This window comes from Sturnira hondurensis, unplaced genomic scaffold (genome assembly GCF_014824575.4).
Source record: "Sturnira hondurensis isolate 20B ecotype Veracruz unplaced genomic scaffold, ASM1482457v3 Scaffold0006496, whole genome shotgun sequence".
Classification (NCBI taxonomy): Eukaryota; Metazoa; Chordata; class Mammalia; order Chiroptera; family Phyllostomidae; genus Sturnira; species Sturnira hondurensis.
In genome coordinates this window covers 9163692-9180561 of record NW_028079127.1, presented here as the reverse complement: position 1 = coordinate 9180561, position 16870 = coordinate 9163692, and the positions used below count along the sequence as shown (strand labels likewise).

At 39.8% G+C, this 16870-nt stretch overlaps 1 protein-coding gene across 1 annotated transcript in view; it reads left to right on the top strand.

Moving 5' to 3' along the window:
- Nucleotides 1-16870, top strand: part of TRHDE (thyrotropin releasing hormone degrading enzyme) — a 389993-nt gene that overhangs the window by 200248 nt on the left and 172875 nt on the right. The window contains exons 4-5 of the mRNA XM_037049432.1: nt 6105-6259; nt 9979-10092. Coding sequence (XP_036905327.1) covers nt 6105-6259; nt 9979-10092 — 269 coding nt within the window. The remainder of the gene's footprint in view (nt 1-6104; nt 6260-9978; nt 10093-16870) is intronic.

The following is a 16870-nucleotide window of genomic DNA, read 5'->3' as shown; positions in this document are numbered from 1 at the left end:
CATGAGCTATAAAGCAATATGCTTATAGTGGGCTTGGAGATTTCTACTATTCCTGGGAGAAGCCAAGCTGTGAACCTAGGCTGGCTGCTGCTAGTCCTGGGCCTTGGGCAACTTAGCAAGAAGTATGGGGGTTAGAGGGCTCAGTGAAGTCAGCTGTTACTTGTTTGATAGGATTTAGGAAGTTGTGAAGCAAGAGCCAAGACCAGCCATTCATGCGGAAAAGCCAGTGTTAACAGCTTGGGTGGGCCTGTAAGTTGGGTGGGATGGAGCCTCAGGTGATCTTCAATGTGAGGCCAACAGTGTTAGCCAGGGTAACGGAGTCTCAGATATGATTCTTCCTACTGGGTCTGAGGCTCTGTGGAGGGAGGGTTCAGAAAAGGAGCAACGGCCTCTGCCTCCCTTTCTGTCTAGGAAAAAGCTGTCCCCCTCTGAAAAAGCTCAGAGGGCGTGAGTATGAGTAAGTCTATGGGTGGGTTTTTAAGAGGAACTTCTTGGGACTATAGCAGTTTCTCCTACTGACTGAATCTCCACTGCTTTTTGCAGCAAGAAGTTATGGGGACTTATCTTCCTGGCACTGGATCCCTGGGCTGTGGGGGCCTGGTGTGGGGCCGGGGCTACTCATATCCGAGATATCCCTCCTGAATTTTAACCTGCCACATGTGGATTTGCGACCAGTCCATACACATCTCTGCTCCTCCTACCAGTCTGGATGGATGAGGTTTCTTTAATTCTGTAGTTGTCCTTCCATTTGACCTGATTTCTGATGGTTCTGAGTGATGATTGTCCTATAGTTTAATTGTAATTTTGTTGTGGTTGTTCAAAGAAGCAAGACGTATTTACCCATGCCTCCCTCTTGACTGAGGGTCCTCATTATCAGAGCTCATTGCTTCCTTTTGATTGGAGAGCGTTATACCTCTGGCTGCTTCAGGCTGCTGCTGAGGCATGAGTAGTACTGGGCTAGGCATAACTGTGGAGCAGGTAGGGCAGGCCATCAGGAAGGACAGGCCAAAAACTGTTGGGCAAGAGATGTCCCTGCAGTTCACAAGCGAAATTTCTTCTTCCTCTTCAATAGTTGTACTGAAATATAGTGACATGCAGTAAACCGGGCATATTTAAAGTGTACGATGTGATGTGTGAAGACGCGTGCACACCCATGAAGTCCCCACCCCGACGAGCCTGCGCATCACCCTCTGGAGTCTGCTCCTGCCGTCCTCTCCGTTGCTTTCGCCTTTGCCGGCAGGCAGCCGCTGTCCGTTCTTTGACAGTATAGAGTAGTTTGCATTTTCTAGTATTATAGACATGGCGTGAATCACACAGCAGGTATATTTTTTCTTCGTTTTTACTCCTATCACTTATGGGGATCCTCCCGTCTTGTTGCATGTATCAACAGTTCATTTGTTTTTATTGCTGAATAGTATTTCATTGCATGGATATATATACCACACTTTATTCACTCACCTGTTGATGGACATTTGACTTATTTCCAGTTTTTGGCTATTGGAGTAAACTTGTTGTGTACACTGTATACATGATACACTTCCTGCAGGTATTCTTAAGTTTGAAATCTAAAGTGGCATTCCTTAAGTTATGAAGGGGTAGAGCAGCGAGGTTAGAATGTCTCTCAGCAGCAGTCAGTACAACTCCAAGTTTCTTCAGTCCTTTATCAAAAGGTTACTAAGTGAGGAGTAGCATCATCTAAGTTTTTTAGTTTCTCTCTCCCTCTCCCCCCCTCCCTCTTTCCTGCCGCCGTCCATAGCATGGCCCCCTGTGTCTAGTTTAATGCTCGTCTGTGTCTGAGGACTGCCTCCTCTTAGTGAGCTCTCTGCATTTCGCTGTGTTCTCAGTGGCTCTGTCGTTCTCCTTTCTTTTTTTTTTCACTTACAGCTTACACTCAATATTATATTAGTTTCAGGCGTACAACATATAATCTACAAAGTAACCCCCTGACATTTCTAGCACCCACCTGGCACCATAGATAGTCATTGTAATACTATCGACTATATTCTCTGTGCTGTACTTTACATCCCTGTGACTGTTTTCTAGCAATTAATTCGTTCTTTTTGATTCCTTTGTTTTTTTCACCCAGTCCCTCAACTACCCCTCAGTCGGTTTAGCTGAATCTGACTCCATTTGCTGACGAGTCCTCGTCTGGACTCCCAGGCCTGACCTCCATGCCCTCAGACCTCTGCACCCAATAGAAACCAGCTGCTTGCTGACGTGGCCACTGCCTGAAATTTTTGGCACTGACCTTCAACTGCCCCGCACCATACTGGCTTCTGCTGCTCGTCAGGCTTGTGCTGTCTGATGACTCCCCTCTATCTAAGAGTACTTTCTTCTTCATCCCAACTCCCAGGCCTTGCACCTGGCCCATGTCTGGGGTCTTCAGTTTGTGCTCTCTGAGCCAATCCAAATCCCAGTGTGTGGCCAGATTTGCGTACTCTCGTCGACCCGACTACTCTCCGTTCTTGGAGAACTCCTGCAGACAGAAATGCCTCTGTCTTGCAACAGGCTTGGATCCAAAGGATTATTCCTAAATCCACAGGTTCCTGCAGGAAAACGATACCAGATATGTTACTGCTGTTGCCATCTGCTGGAGGCAGGCAGAGTTGACACACTGTTGTACTGTTTCCTGGTTTGGTCATATTTAGGGAAGGTTTCCACTTAAACTCTTACATAGAAGAAGGTCTGTGTCTGCACTTACAATTTGCGCTAATTCCCAGACCTATGTTCTTCTTCATTATATGCTTCGGCAACACTGACCTCCCTGCTTGTTTCATTTGCACCTTAGGGCCTTTGCATTTGCTGCCCCCTCTCAGAACACACACCCACAGATCTTTGAACAGCTGCCTTCCGCCATTATTCACGTCTCAGTGAAATGTGATTACCTTACAGAGGCTTCCCTGCCAATGCTATGTGTACCCGACCCCACCTGTCAATCGCTGTCTTACTCTATTAATTCGTTCATTCATTTATTCCATGTTAATTGACCTCTTCCTCCTACACACACCCGCGTATGAATATAAGTGCCGTAAGAGAATGGGGCAAGGAGCTTGAAGTACAGAACAATGCTTCTATGGAACAAAAGAGATGTTCAGTGAATACTAGTTTAAGTAAATACGTCTAGTTCCTCTGTCTACCTGTTGAAATCTTATCTTTTCAAGCCTAAGTCAAATACTGTCTTGCTAAGAACCTCTTCCACTAGACTTGCTCTCTCTCTTTCATAGCCCATTTTATTCTGTCTGTGTTTCGTATGTTAAGCTGCCGTGTTCTCATCCTTTGTTTAAAATATGGTAGATGCAGGGATCATTGATGCTTTATTTTAAAATACATTTCAGACTTAGGAACACAGCAGATACTGAGAGGATTTTGGCCCAGTCATAAATAAAATCAATCATGTTTAAGACTGGTGATGATTTTATTCCTTTTCTTATTTTGAAGTATGTAAGGCACACAGAAAAGAATTAATAATATTATAAATAATACTCATGTACCCATCACCTATTTTAAAAATTAATATTGAAGATACATTTGAAATCCTTTGTGTGTGATATTGTGATTTGTAAGAAATACATTGATGACCAAATACATATTTCTCGTGTACATTTCTTTCATGGTTCCTGTCTCGGGGCTTTCAGAACCCTTGGAATTTTCTAGTGATTGCAGCAATAAAGTTGTCTTTTGTTATACTAATGAGTGACTTTTTGAATTCACCTGTGGATGAGGCTGGTTGCCAGGGGAACCGACCCATTGAGTAAGGGGGCTGGAACTCTCAGTCCCACCCCTTAACCCCCGGGGCGGGGGTGAGGGGGTGGGGAGAGAGGGGCTGGAAATTATCCATGGCCAGTGATTTAATCAATTGTGCCTATGTAATGAAGCCTCCATACACCCCCTAGAACAAGGGTCAGAGAGCTTCTGGGTGGATGACCTGGAGATTTGGGGGAGTGGCATGCCTGGAGGGGGCAGGGAAGCTCTGTGCCTCTCCCCTTCCCTTGCCCTATGCATCTCCATCTGGCTCTTGCTGAATTATATTCTTGTATAATAAACTGGTGGTCTAGTAACTTTAATGTTTCTCTGAGTCCTGTGGGCCACTCTAGCAAATTAATCAAACCTGAGAGGAAGTCTTGGGAACCTCTGATTTATAGCCAGTTTGTCAGAAGTACAGGTGACAGCCTGGGTTTGTGGCTGGCACCTGGTGTGGCAGGGGGTGTGTTTGGGGGGGTATCTTGTAGGACTAAGCCCTTAGCCTGTGGAATCTGAGTCTGTCTCTGAGTAGATGGGTAGAGAGTGTCAAAACTGAGTTGAATTCTCAGATCCCCAGAAATTACTTGTTGCTGATGTGGCAAACTCCCCCTGGGCTTGCAAGTTGAAACTGGGTCCAGGAACCTCAAAGACTGTCTCTTAATCCTTTCTCCTCCTCTCTTTCCTGAAGCAACCGTGGTTCTGAATTTGGCATTTGCCATCAGAGTCTGTGTATTATTGTATGTGCAATATACCACTGCCATCTTTCTTGGTATGTGTGTGCATGTGTGGGTATTCATTTGTATCATAGTGTTATTCTGCTTATTTTAAGTAGTATATGGCAAGGGTCATTTTACATCTTCATTGTTCCCTCAACGTTAGGTTTTGTGATTATGCATGTTGAGACATGTAGTTTTAGAATCTGGTGATGAGATCAGTCACATCAATTGCTGTGCAGTATCCCTGTATATAACTATTTCGGTTTCCTTGTTCATTATCTTCATGAATGGCATTTAATTTTCCATTTCTACTCTTACAGACAATGCTGCAGTAAACATTCTTGTAACATTATATTTCTTGGTACCCTAGGAGTTACTCCAGTGTTTCTTTATATTGAAAAACATAAGTTCTGGGACAGAGACTATAAACATTATGTCACTGTAATGAAGAACAAGGCAGAGAGCCAGGCTGCCCGGGTTTGAATCCCTGCTCCTTCACTTGCTACCTTTCTCAGGAAGCAATGAGCACCTGCTATTTCCAGCTCTTCTCATGAGCATGCAGGTCCTGTCTCCACCCCGGGCATCAAGTGCTCAGCCTGGCTGAAGACTTTCTGGCTGCGGTGCATCCTTCTGGAGCCCCTTCCCAGCGGGCACCGCCTGCTCCCAGAGCCAGACGCTCCAGGCCTGGGGCTTCACACGAGGTCTCTGCCTGGCATTTCGGCGCCATTTCTGGTCCACAGAGAGCTTCTTTTTCGAGACTGCAGATATTTCTAGTTGTGCCTCTTAATACTTTATGTGCCATCACTATGCATTTGGAACAGAGGGAGTAAGTACTTCCAAACACGAACTTATGGTCACCTCACCTTTTAAAATAAGCACACACCTTAGAATCATCTAATCATAGACTTTGGAGCTAGAAAGGATTTTTGAGGTAATGAGGGCCAATAACATTGTTTTATAGGTGAGGAAACTGTGGTCTCAAGAAGCTGAATGACTTTCTGATGTCCTATCTCTAGTTAATGGTGGAGGCAAGACCAGAACCAAAACCCACGAGTTCCCTCAACAGTCCTTTTGCCATTACATTCACTGTCATGGTTTTCTCCGAATTTGCATGTGATGTTTTTATTCTTAACAAAAAAATCAAAAAAAAATCACAACTTATGGATTTATAAAACCGATAGCACATTTTTACACTGATTGAACATATTTTCTTTCAGAAAATACTGAAGTAGAAATAAGAGTACAGTATTGAACTAAATATATTTTATGAGAGTACTGCATTGAACTAAATATATTTTCATTAGAAGGCACTATGTCTTCTGACTCTGTAGATTCCTGCAGCTTTTGGTTTCCTTGACTTTTTGAAACTTATAAGAATGGGCCATCAATAATGGTGCTGATACCTCCAGCCTCCTACTGTATCGGGTCTGAAAATGGCCTGTGATGGATGGGCCCGGTCAGCACGGACAGTGAGAGGCTGTATTTTTGTTGTCAGGTAGAAATGGCAGGTAGTTTAATTTCGGAAAAACATGACTAAGAAAGGGCAAGTGTTCCTTCTAATTAGGATTTATTGACTTTTTAAAGGATATGGCTTTAGAATCTGGTACGTTTGTTAAAGCCTTTGGAATTGTTTTATTCTATTTCTAGATCTTTTAGCTGTGCCTAAGCATCCGTATGCTGCTATGGAGAACTGGGGACTGAGTATTTTTGTGGAACAGAGAATACTGCTGGATCCCAGTGTTTCATCTATTTCTTATTTGCTGGATGTCACCATGGTCATTGTTCATGAGATATGTCACCAGGTATGTGAAAAAGGATCAGGTGTAAGTACAACGGCCAACTATTGAGAATGTAGAATGATTTCGGACACGGAGATTAGGAGCTACATTATTGTCCTCCCAATTAAGTTCGAATTATAGATAGAGCACTGTGTGGTTCTTTCTGGAAGACACATCGTTGTTCTCAGGGGACAGGCTAAACAAAAGCAAATGCACTGGTCACACTGGATAAGCAGCTGTCATTCAGTGTGGTGGAGGAGTGGCCCTGCCACCCGGCAGCCTCGGTGGAGATGCTCTGCAGTCACCATTCCCTGTCAGCCTTGCTTTCTTTTCTTGTGGTGATTGGTGTGTACATATGGTAAGTACAGTGATGGCGATGATTTATTGCAGCGCTGCAAGATGCAGCTGAGTTTTGTGTGCATGTCAAAATTTGCCTTTGCTGAAATCAATTTGTTACTCCCATTGCCCCACCACGCCAACACTTAGGAAGTCTTTCACTAACTCAGCCATAGACTCTTTGTTCTCCAGTGATTGATAATTTTTTGTCTTGGCATGTGTAGGAATTCATATGTAAATTAGTCAACTTTGTAGTGAAGCTAAGATAGAATTAATTTCATTTTGATTTTATGCACTTTCTTACAATGAGTGGAAGGGATTACAGAGGTTTTGCAGTGCTTATCTGAATCTTGATTCTAGAGAAAGAAATAAAAGACTGGAAAATAAACATTCATGCTATTTAATAGCAAGCATTGCTGGTCCTGGTTATTGGTAACTATGGCTAGTTTTTAAGTGAAAACATAAGAAACCTCATACTTAGGACTTCAATTTGTTATAAACCCAAAGCCCTTTTTAAGAAGCTAACTAAACTTAAGAAGGAGTGACACAGAAAATGTTGTCAGATAAAGAAGCTGAATTGCTAAATGTTAATACATGAATACTGACTTAATGATGGATTGGTCCAGGCCATACAACCATTTACCTAAATGTCAGCCTTTTGCAGCAAACCTGTAGGATGTTTGTACCTGTCATGCCGGCCAGGTTGGACATGTGTTCCTTGCCTCGGAGACTTAAAGGGACCCACCGCAGAGGTACCCAGGGTTTCTCTACTGTGCAAATGAGAAGGGTTGCCAGCTAAAAGTACAATTTTCTTTGAGGCAAAAGCACTTTTCTTTTTGGACATTCCTAGAAACAGGTTACATGTATAGTTCTGTTGAAATAAGAGTACATTAGTAATGTTTTCATTGTTCCTGCAACTGATTTTATTTGTTGTTTATTCTAAATTACTAGGGGGAAATAAATGAGCCAGATGCTGAGAGAAAAAATATAACAATTTTCACTATCATTACCGAATTATTTTCTGCCACCTATTTATTTCACAGTTATCTTTCTTTTATATTATGAGACTGTTGTGTGTACTAAAGGAATAATGTACATCGAGCGCTGAGCACAGACTCTGATAGGTGGTACGTGCTTAATCACAATAAGTGACTGTTATCTCCAAATGAGAGTCCCAGCAAAGCATCCCGGAAATGGGTAGACGTGGGCATTCTCCACACCCCAGAGCAGTGGGGCAAAGGATGTGCAGACACAGGCCGGTTTTAGTGAATCTGCTCTTCCAGTTCCAGTTTGCACGGATCACGAACCTTCTTCGGGTGTCTGGGCAGATGGCATCATGGAACAAACTTGTCCCCCTTCATCACAACCTTGTCAATCCCTGTTGTCATCTGGGACTCATCTTCTCACCAGTCGACCTCATTGGGTGGGGTCACTCTCCAAGGCTCTGTGGCAACCCGCAAACCTTGCCACTCTGACTTCTGAATTTAAGAACCTGTCATCTCAGCCACGTCACTTGGTAGCTGCAAGTTTCTTAACTCTTCTCTGTCTTAGTCTCCTGTGGAAAATGGGGCTAAAAATAGTACCTACAATTTAGGATTATTGAAAGGACTAAAGAAGTTTTTCTAAGAAGAGCGGTTGGAGTACTGGTGGCCGTATAGTACATGCTCAGTAAAACTGTAGTTACTGTGATTTGTCTCCACTGTGGATGAAGCAAATTCCCTGTAGCTTCATCTTCTTTTCTGAGTGTTCTCTGTCTTTCAGCCTACGAGGTGGACCTGGCAGGCCCCTAAGGCTTCTTTCTTGAGTATCCCAGGGTCTGTATAGAAATAAACACTCTCTTGTCCCCATCCCCTTCTGCTGTTTCCAAAGCCCTATCCTTTTTATTCAAAACCCTGCAGCCCCTCTGAAGTTCAGTTTCTCACCATTTCCCCGCCCTGTGTGTCTCGCTCCTATACCTGTTATTCCTCACATTAATGCAGATCCTGTGCCTCTCCTGCTTGGAGCCCCTTCTGTGGTGCATTGTCATGGTCCTGAAGACAGGCTTTCATTTTGATCGAGCAGAAACACTGGTTTTGATCAAGAATACAAACATATTTTTGATATCATTTATTTCGTGGTCATCACCATGTTCCGTGTTACCTTTCATTTGTGTTCCAATTACGGCTCCTCTCGAGCGATGCTCTAATTTTAACACTGAAACGCTCAGTCGCCAAGCTCTTTCCTGTAACATTGAGAGTTGTGCATGACTTGATATTTGCCCACCGTTTCCTTCCGTGTCTTAAATACCTGGCTCCCACGTGGAGTGTTCACATCAAGGGCTGCTTAGATCTGCAGGCAATCCCACTGCCTGAGGCTATTTCATAGCTGGCTCCTTTTCATCATTAAAGTCTGAGCTGAAATATCACCTGCTTAGAGAGAAGGTTTTAGCTTTTACAATCTAAAACAATCCCTCCCCACTTCCTATCACACTTTATGTGGATTTGAACTTGTGTTGTTCATTTGCTTGTTTATTTTTTACTTTCTGTCTCATCTCTTCCCCCACCTCCACAATAAAAAGTATCAGTGGTATGAGGAGAGACATTATCTGACTTTTCATCACTGAATCTCAGGTCTTTAAGAGAGCTCTTGGCATGTAATGTTTTTTTTTTTTTTTTTAAATGAGGAAGGAATTGTTTTAACCTTTTGCTGAACCTAATGGTTTCACAGTAAAGCATCATGATCTAATCAAAACACCAACTAAAAATTACAACATTTTTTTTATTGAAAAGATCTTAGTTAGTTCTTTGGCTCAACCCCTCAGCATGGTAAAATCCTGGTGAGTCAGGGGTAGAGCCTCTGAAAAGCCCTCAGTGCGTTCTGTCAGCCAGTGTTTGCTCTGAACTGCCTCTGTCTCGGGGAGGAGACGCTCCAGTATTTACTGGGATGAGTTGCTCACTACCTCTCCAGGCAGCATTGTCCTGCTCGGCCATCTCAGTCTCTTGGAGGCATTTTCGGAAGACATCCACCAACCGGAATTTTCATCTGCTTTTCTTGATTTGTTCCTGGTAGGACACAAAACCCAAGTCTTTTCCTCCACTACATTCTAGGTCTTCAAGTCTTTGAAGACAGCTGAGATCATTTTTTTTTTCTCCTGAGTCCTTTCTTCTGCAGGGTAAATTTTTGTGTGTGTTGGTGTTCTTCAATTATTTTATCTTTGTTCTTCTCTGCATACATTTATATAAAAAACTAGTCTTACCCAAGTAGTATGAATAAATCAATAGCCTTACCACAACTCATTTAAGATCCCCCAAATCAATTGAAGAGTGAACTGCAGTTATGATAATCATGGTTTAATACATTTACTTTCAGATAAAAGTATTCTGGGATAGGTTTGATTTGATCAATGCCCATTCATTTTGTCGGTGCAGTGGTTTGGCGACCTCGTGACCCCGGTGTGGTGGGAAGACGTGTGGCTGAAGGAAGGCTTTGCTCACTACTTTGAATTTGTTGGTACAGACTACCTCTACCCTGGCTGGAACATGGTGAGTGTACTTTTCACTAACTGTTGATGACCCCCAGGGGAAGATTGCTCTGGGGTTACACTGGGATTTTTTTAAACCATTAAAGGTCACTTAAATGCATATTGATTGATGGATGCGTGGAAAAAGTTAGATGTCCAATAACATTGCCCTATAAAACAGGCAGAATTTTAAATTTGTATTTTGTAATGTTTAATTTGTCGTTTGATTTGTACACTAAAATAGTATTCCCAAAGATATCTCTTCAAATGATTAGAACTAAAGAGTTTGATTTGTTATCAGGTGATTTCAAAATGCTACAACTTTTTAAAATAGAGATATTTGAAATTTATTGCAGTATTTTACAACAAAGACAAACTATCCCTTAAATGGAGAATGTAGCAGTAATTAATAAGTGTTATTTTAAGTGTATGGGACATTTCAATATATAGAAAAATGAGAACTTAATGTTACTTCAGTGTGATGAAGCACAGAAATGAGGTAAACTTTATGCACCACGGTTGTAGATATACTTTGGGAAGAAATGTCGTCATCCTCGGGTTCGATGGCCAGGTCACCTGCCAAGAGCAGTGCATTTCCTTGATTCTTATGCAATACTTTTATCTTTGAAATTGGGTGTTTCCCATGTTTCCCTCCCCCGACTTCATGATTTTTGACGAATAGAATGAGGAAACTGCAAGGTAATTTACAGTAGTCTTCTTTCATATGAGTTTTCAGATATTCCTTTCCCTAGAGACTTTGTTTCTATCTGAGTGGGCGACTTCACTTTCACACAGTGTGAGCCCTGCCCCTCTCAGGGAGGCAGGCAGTCCCACTGTGCGCTGTGCCACAGTGATGCCAACTGAGGGCTGCCTGGGTGATGGTTCTGCACGTCATGCACACCACACCCACCCTCTGGGAACACACCTGTACGTCTGAACCTAAAGGAGGGTTTGCTGACCCTTAGAGCATCCCAGAAACAAAAATGGAAGGAGGGTGTGATTTTCATATGTCTTGAATATACGTTTTTGAAGTTTTATATAACATGGTCATTCATCAATATTGACTATGTTATTATTAAATGGAACCTAGGATGTATGTTGTTTTGAAACTCAAACTTTAAATTTATTTAATGTTATTGTGTGAAAGTTGTGGAAGGTCAAATTTTACCTTTGAAATGTCATAGGTGATAACATATAGGTTCCAAAAATGTAGGTTTACAGTTCTGAGTACATGAAACATAGTTTATTCTTGTATTTTTTATTCTTGTATCATGTATTTTTCCATAGGAACGACTGTAAACCTATCTTTTCCTTCCCCTGTATATTCATTTTATACCACTCTTTTTGATGTATAAATTATTAATAGTAAGTAGTTGTCTAATTATGTGTCATGATTGCAAGTATTATTTGAAGAACACATAAGCCCAGGCAAAATATGAAGATGTCTGTAAGTGGTGAGGTAACTTCTGCCAGGTCCTGCTCAGGGAAACATGTGATCTGACCTATCTCACAGAAAATATGTTACAGTGGTGTATAGGATATTGTTATGTTTTAGTTATGTTCATGCAGTTTTGTCTGTATTTTGTAAAGATGACATGGTTCATTTGCACAAATGCATGAGATAATTTTACTGAGCCTTATGTATCTAGGTGTATATGTATATATGATACAGTTTTTAAAATCTTACTTGAACTGTTTTATCATGGTATTAAAATTAATTAAAAATGCCTTTAAAGAATTTTGAAGAAAAATCACTAATACCATGTAATATTAATTATTGTAAGTATTCTTTCACAAATGTAAAATTTGAAACATAAATGTTTAAGAATATTGAAACATTTCCAAAGGCATCTTGTGGTTTTGAATGACTTTCTCCCAACTTTCTTTAAAATGTAATATTCATTATGCTGTGGATTATTACTGATTTATAATTTCATTATATTTTAATATTAAAACATGTCCTTATTACAAATGACATGTTACTCACATAGGTAAGCTTTATTTCCCAGCTCATTCAGCTACCTATGATAAAATCCTTTCTATTCATCATTGTGAAAAATGCCCTTTGGATTAAAAAGTAATCAAAAGAATTATACATGGGTTGAAAACTGACAGCTTTCAATGAGGAAACCATTATATTAGGAAAATATATCCGAAGTTTCAATATCCTTATACTGGATTTTTTCTTTGAATTATTTTTTTATATTCCTGTATCATTTTTATCAGTTAAGTTATAAATGTATGCTTTCTGGAGATGATTTTTGTAAATGGTATTAAATATGAGCAATCTGAGACTTTGTTCTTAATAGAACACAAATAATCCAGTAGAAGTATAAAACCCTCTATGGTGGTAAAATGTAAGATTTTATTTTTTGTAAATCCTAATTTTATAATTAAAAAGTGGTAATTAATATTGGCACAAGTACAGTGACAGAGAAGGCTCACCCGATCAAAGTAGGAAATGAAGATTAAACTCCATCACAATTAATTAGGCAATAGGGAGGGGAAACTGGTCTTCTTACGATGTCTCCATGTTCAGGTTGTAAAGATTATAAATACTTCTGATCTTTGATTGCTTTTGCATTCTAGTAGCTTTCTTTAATGTTTATAGAGTACCTCAATAGACTCAACTTGTAAAGCTTATAAGCAGAAACTCTAAGTAAATTGCTCTTCTGTATATCATTAATATCTCCTTTGCCAACAAAATTTTAACAATAAGTTAGCCATATAAATAAAAGAGGGTATTAAGTGACGTTAAGGCTGTGCCAGCACTATTTTTCATAATGGCATCAGCAAAAGAGTGAAAGAAATACTAGGAAGGGCAAGAGCGATGGCCGTGTCAGCAGTGACTAATGCTCCTGTGATATGCACAAAAGCTTATCTAGGGAGCATGACTTGAACTTCACTAGAGCTTAGCCTGAAATAGGAAAACTCGGAGTCAGGCTCATGTCAGGAGTTAAGAAATGCAGGAAGCTGACTTCTTTGCCTCTAATCTCAAAAACAGTGCTTTTATCATTTTTAGACACTGAGTCTCAAGCACAGACATACTATTTCAATTTGTTTGGGAGATTACTATTACAACCTACTTTCAGTGGAATAGCATTAAAGAAGCCCAGAATTGCACAATATTGTTAAGGAAGATCTCATACTGATTTAGGCCAGTGTACTGGTTTAGGCTGCTTAACTGTTAGTAAAGTCTTAGGTTCTGTGTGTGTGTGCATGTGTGTGTGTGTGTGTTTTCAGAGTCAGTTTCTGATACGGAAGTAATCAGGTTTTTACTTGAGGAATGCTATATGAAAAAAAACTGTTATAATAGCTTTGTTCCCCAACAAACAAATCAAGTTTATCAGTTTGTGGATAGGGGCCTTTACAGGTAGTATGATGTGAGGTCAGGGGAATGGATTGGAAAGAAGAAATTCAGATTCCAGGCAAGGCATTGCACTTTTCTGATTCATCCTTATTTGAAAACTAGGGCAATTGTACAGACTTAGCAAGCTCACATAATTTTGGTGAAGATAAAATAACTTGTAATGTCTTTGAAATGTATGAATCAGTACACAAATGTGAGCAGGCAATGTGAACCTAGAAAATGAATGCTTCGTGAGAAAGGTGCATTGATATTAGGTATAGATGCCCTAATATTTCCAACCCCAGTAGTCTATTTTGACACTCAAGACTTATAGAAATTTTATATAGATTACAAAATAATTACTGTAATCTTTGTGTCTAGACTCAGTCTCATTGAATCAATTCTTATTTACATTGGCAACATAGACTATTCTATAAGAACATAGGTTTTGTATAATGTTTCATTCATCAGAAATAAGAGTCAAGTTCATCAGAAGCAACTTCTTCAGCTCAGGGCTAAGGATACATTTCATAGGGTGAGTAGGCATTTTGCTTGATGTTATTTTGTCAAAGCTGGCTGTTAGAGACATTATAGGATGGTTCAAATCACAGTATGCTATTAATGGCAGGCATATTAAATCTTACTGTATGTCTTCAAAAAAGAAAAGAAGTCTTACGGCACATAGTTACTATTTTTAATAATTCTTGACCATTTTTTACTATGAAAAAGTCTATGATAAAGCTTTTTCTAATTTCTTTTTAAAAAGGTTTTGTTGATTTATTTTTAGATAGAGGGGAAGGGAGAGAGAAAGAGAGGGGAGAAGCATTAATGTGTGGTTGCCTCTCATGCACCTTCTGCTGGGGGGCCTGGCCCACAACCCAGGCATGTGCCCTGATTGGGAATGGAACCGGCCACCCTTTGGTTTGCCGGCTGGTGCTCAATTCACTGAGCCACACCAACCTGGTCTATAATAAAGTTTTAATACAGGAAAAGGATATGTAGTAAAATAATATTGTGAAGAATTTCTTACTTTACTGACCTGGTACCAATGCAGGCAAAATCATATTCCTTGTGCATAACACCTAGGTTTTCATTATAATTTATATCTATATTATAGGTGTGTCCTTTGGTTTCCTGAATATAGCTTTGTAAGGACATGCTGCTATAATGAGAATTACTAACCATGAGTATATGTTCTTTTATCAAATCAATTGGGATGCTATGGAGCTTCACACAGCAATAACTTCATGTACCAATAAAGTACGCAGACTGGAAATTCTCCCTAAATTTTTATGAGGACACATACCTGGGCATGAGGATGCCTATTAATGAAGAGTCATGCAACTAAACTTGATTATGCTAAATACTCGGGATAGCTCCAAATGTATTACCCCAAATCTTGATGAATGCTTCAGTTGTCGCTAGCATGCGCAGGACCAAAATGGTAAAAATGAATTCTGTCATTGGACAAGGCATCATTTTAATAACTTTCCAACAACAATTACCTGCAAAATTTTACAGGCACTGCAATGTAATTATCTTACTTTTTAAATTACTTTATTTTTATTCAAAAAGAAGTTGAGAAAAATCATTGGTAAAATAAAATAAAAACTGTGGTTTTCCTCTGAAGGAGATATGTTCCAAGACCCCCCAGTGAGCACCTGAAACTGTGGGTAGTACCAAAGCCTATATAGATTATGTTTTTTTCTATACCACACATACCCATGGTAAAGTTTAGTTTATAATTAGGTTCCATAAGAGATTAACAACAATACTATTGAAGCAGTAGAACAATTATAATAATATACTTTAATAAAGTTATGTGAACATGGTCTCTCTCTCTCCCTCTCTTTCTCTGGTAATTGGCCTATAACTGAGAAGGCTACTCAGTGATTGACAGGTGGGTTGTGTGTGCCATGTGGATGTACCAGACAGAAGGATGATTCACATCCCTGCTGGGACCTAATGGACGTTGCAAGATTCCATCATGCTACTAAACACATGCCATTTAAAACGTGTGAACTGTGTATTTCTGGAACTTTGCATTTAGTATTTTGGGGCCATAATTGATTGCACATAACTGAAACCTTGGAGAAGTGAAACCATGGGTAAGGGGGACTATTGTGTAGGGTTTATTGAGTTCACTGTTTTTTAATAGTTGAAATGTAAAGATACACTGCTTAATCATCCTACATAAAAAATAAATAGTGTTCAGAAAAGTAGAGAAAAAATCTGGGTTTTAGTAAATATTTTACTTGTTCAGCTGTTCATTTTTGAAGTCCGTCTTTGATTTAATGTTTGGGGGAAAATGCTTTCATGTGCCTTTCAAAGTTAGTTAATGTGTGTTTCAGCAACAGTTGGTATATTGGTACTATTGCTTATAATTCATTAATATCAAGATATATTTGTCCAGCTGAACCATGGGGTCAGAAAAAGATATTTGGGGAATTAAATATTCATTTTAGAGTCTGACTTTATAAATACTGAATACCAAATAAATTATGTATATGTACATGATTTTTTATATAGTTGCATTTGTTTATTATGAACAAAATCCACATGTAATATTTTACTCGTAAGTTTTCAGTAAATCAGAAGGTGACCCAATTGTTTTCAATTGGCTGGTTATATTTTATTCTCAAATGACTGACACATACTGAACATAAAACATTTAGAGGCTTCTTATAACTAGTCCCAAGAGTCTGTGGTCTCTTTGATCTTGTTCAGTAGCTTTAAAGTGACATTTACTTTGAAAGACGAGAAGGAAAGTAGGAGTGCCTGCTTGGGTCTCCTGGGAGTGACAGTCTTCAGAATGGACACCTCCGTGCCTTCCCTCACTCTTCCCTCCCTCACTCCACTGAAAGGGTTTTTTCTTTTTTCCCCCTGCTAAAAACATAAACTTTTTTTAAAGAGTAGAAAAAATATTTTTTTCTCACTTAAAAGGAACTGGGGAGTGGTAGCCTTGTCTTCTGGGAGAAAGGGTTGCTTTTTCCTTAATGTAAGTGGTCAGAGTAATTTTAGGCATTGGTAGAAAACAGATGTATATAAAGACAAAGGCAGTATGCAGAGGAAGAAAGGGCTGGAATCAGGGCAGTGACTGATGCATTAAAAGACAGAGTTTGGCTGGTCATAGCTGAAGTCTAAGGGCCCGTAGGAGGAGTTCTGTTGTGCATACACCCAACGCACCAAAGATTAGGTTGATATGCAAACAGTCTACAAATCACGGGATTCCCAAAAGGATCTCAGTGTTAAGAAGCAAGCCAGAGACTTGGATTTTAACTAATGGTGGCTGAAGAGATGTTAAGAATTTCTAGCAAGAAATAAAAGTTAAAATAGGAACTGTACCCATTATACTAACATGTTAAAATGCCTCTCACTAAGGCTGCTGTAATATCAACAAATTATGTTTACATTTTTGGACAATTCTGTGCTTTTTACACATTATGTCAGT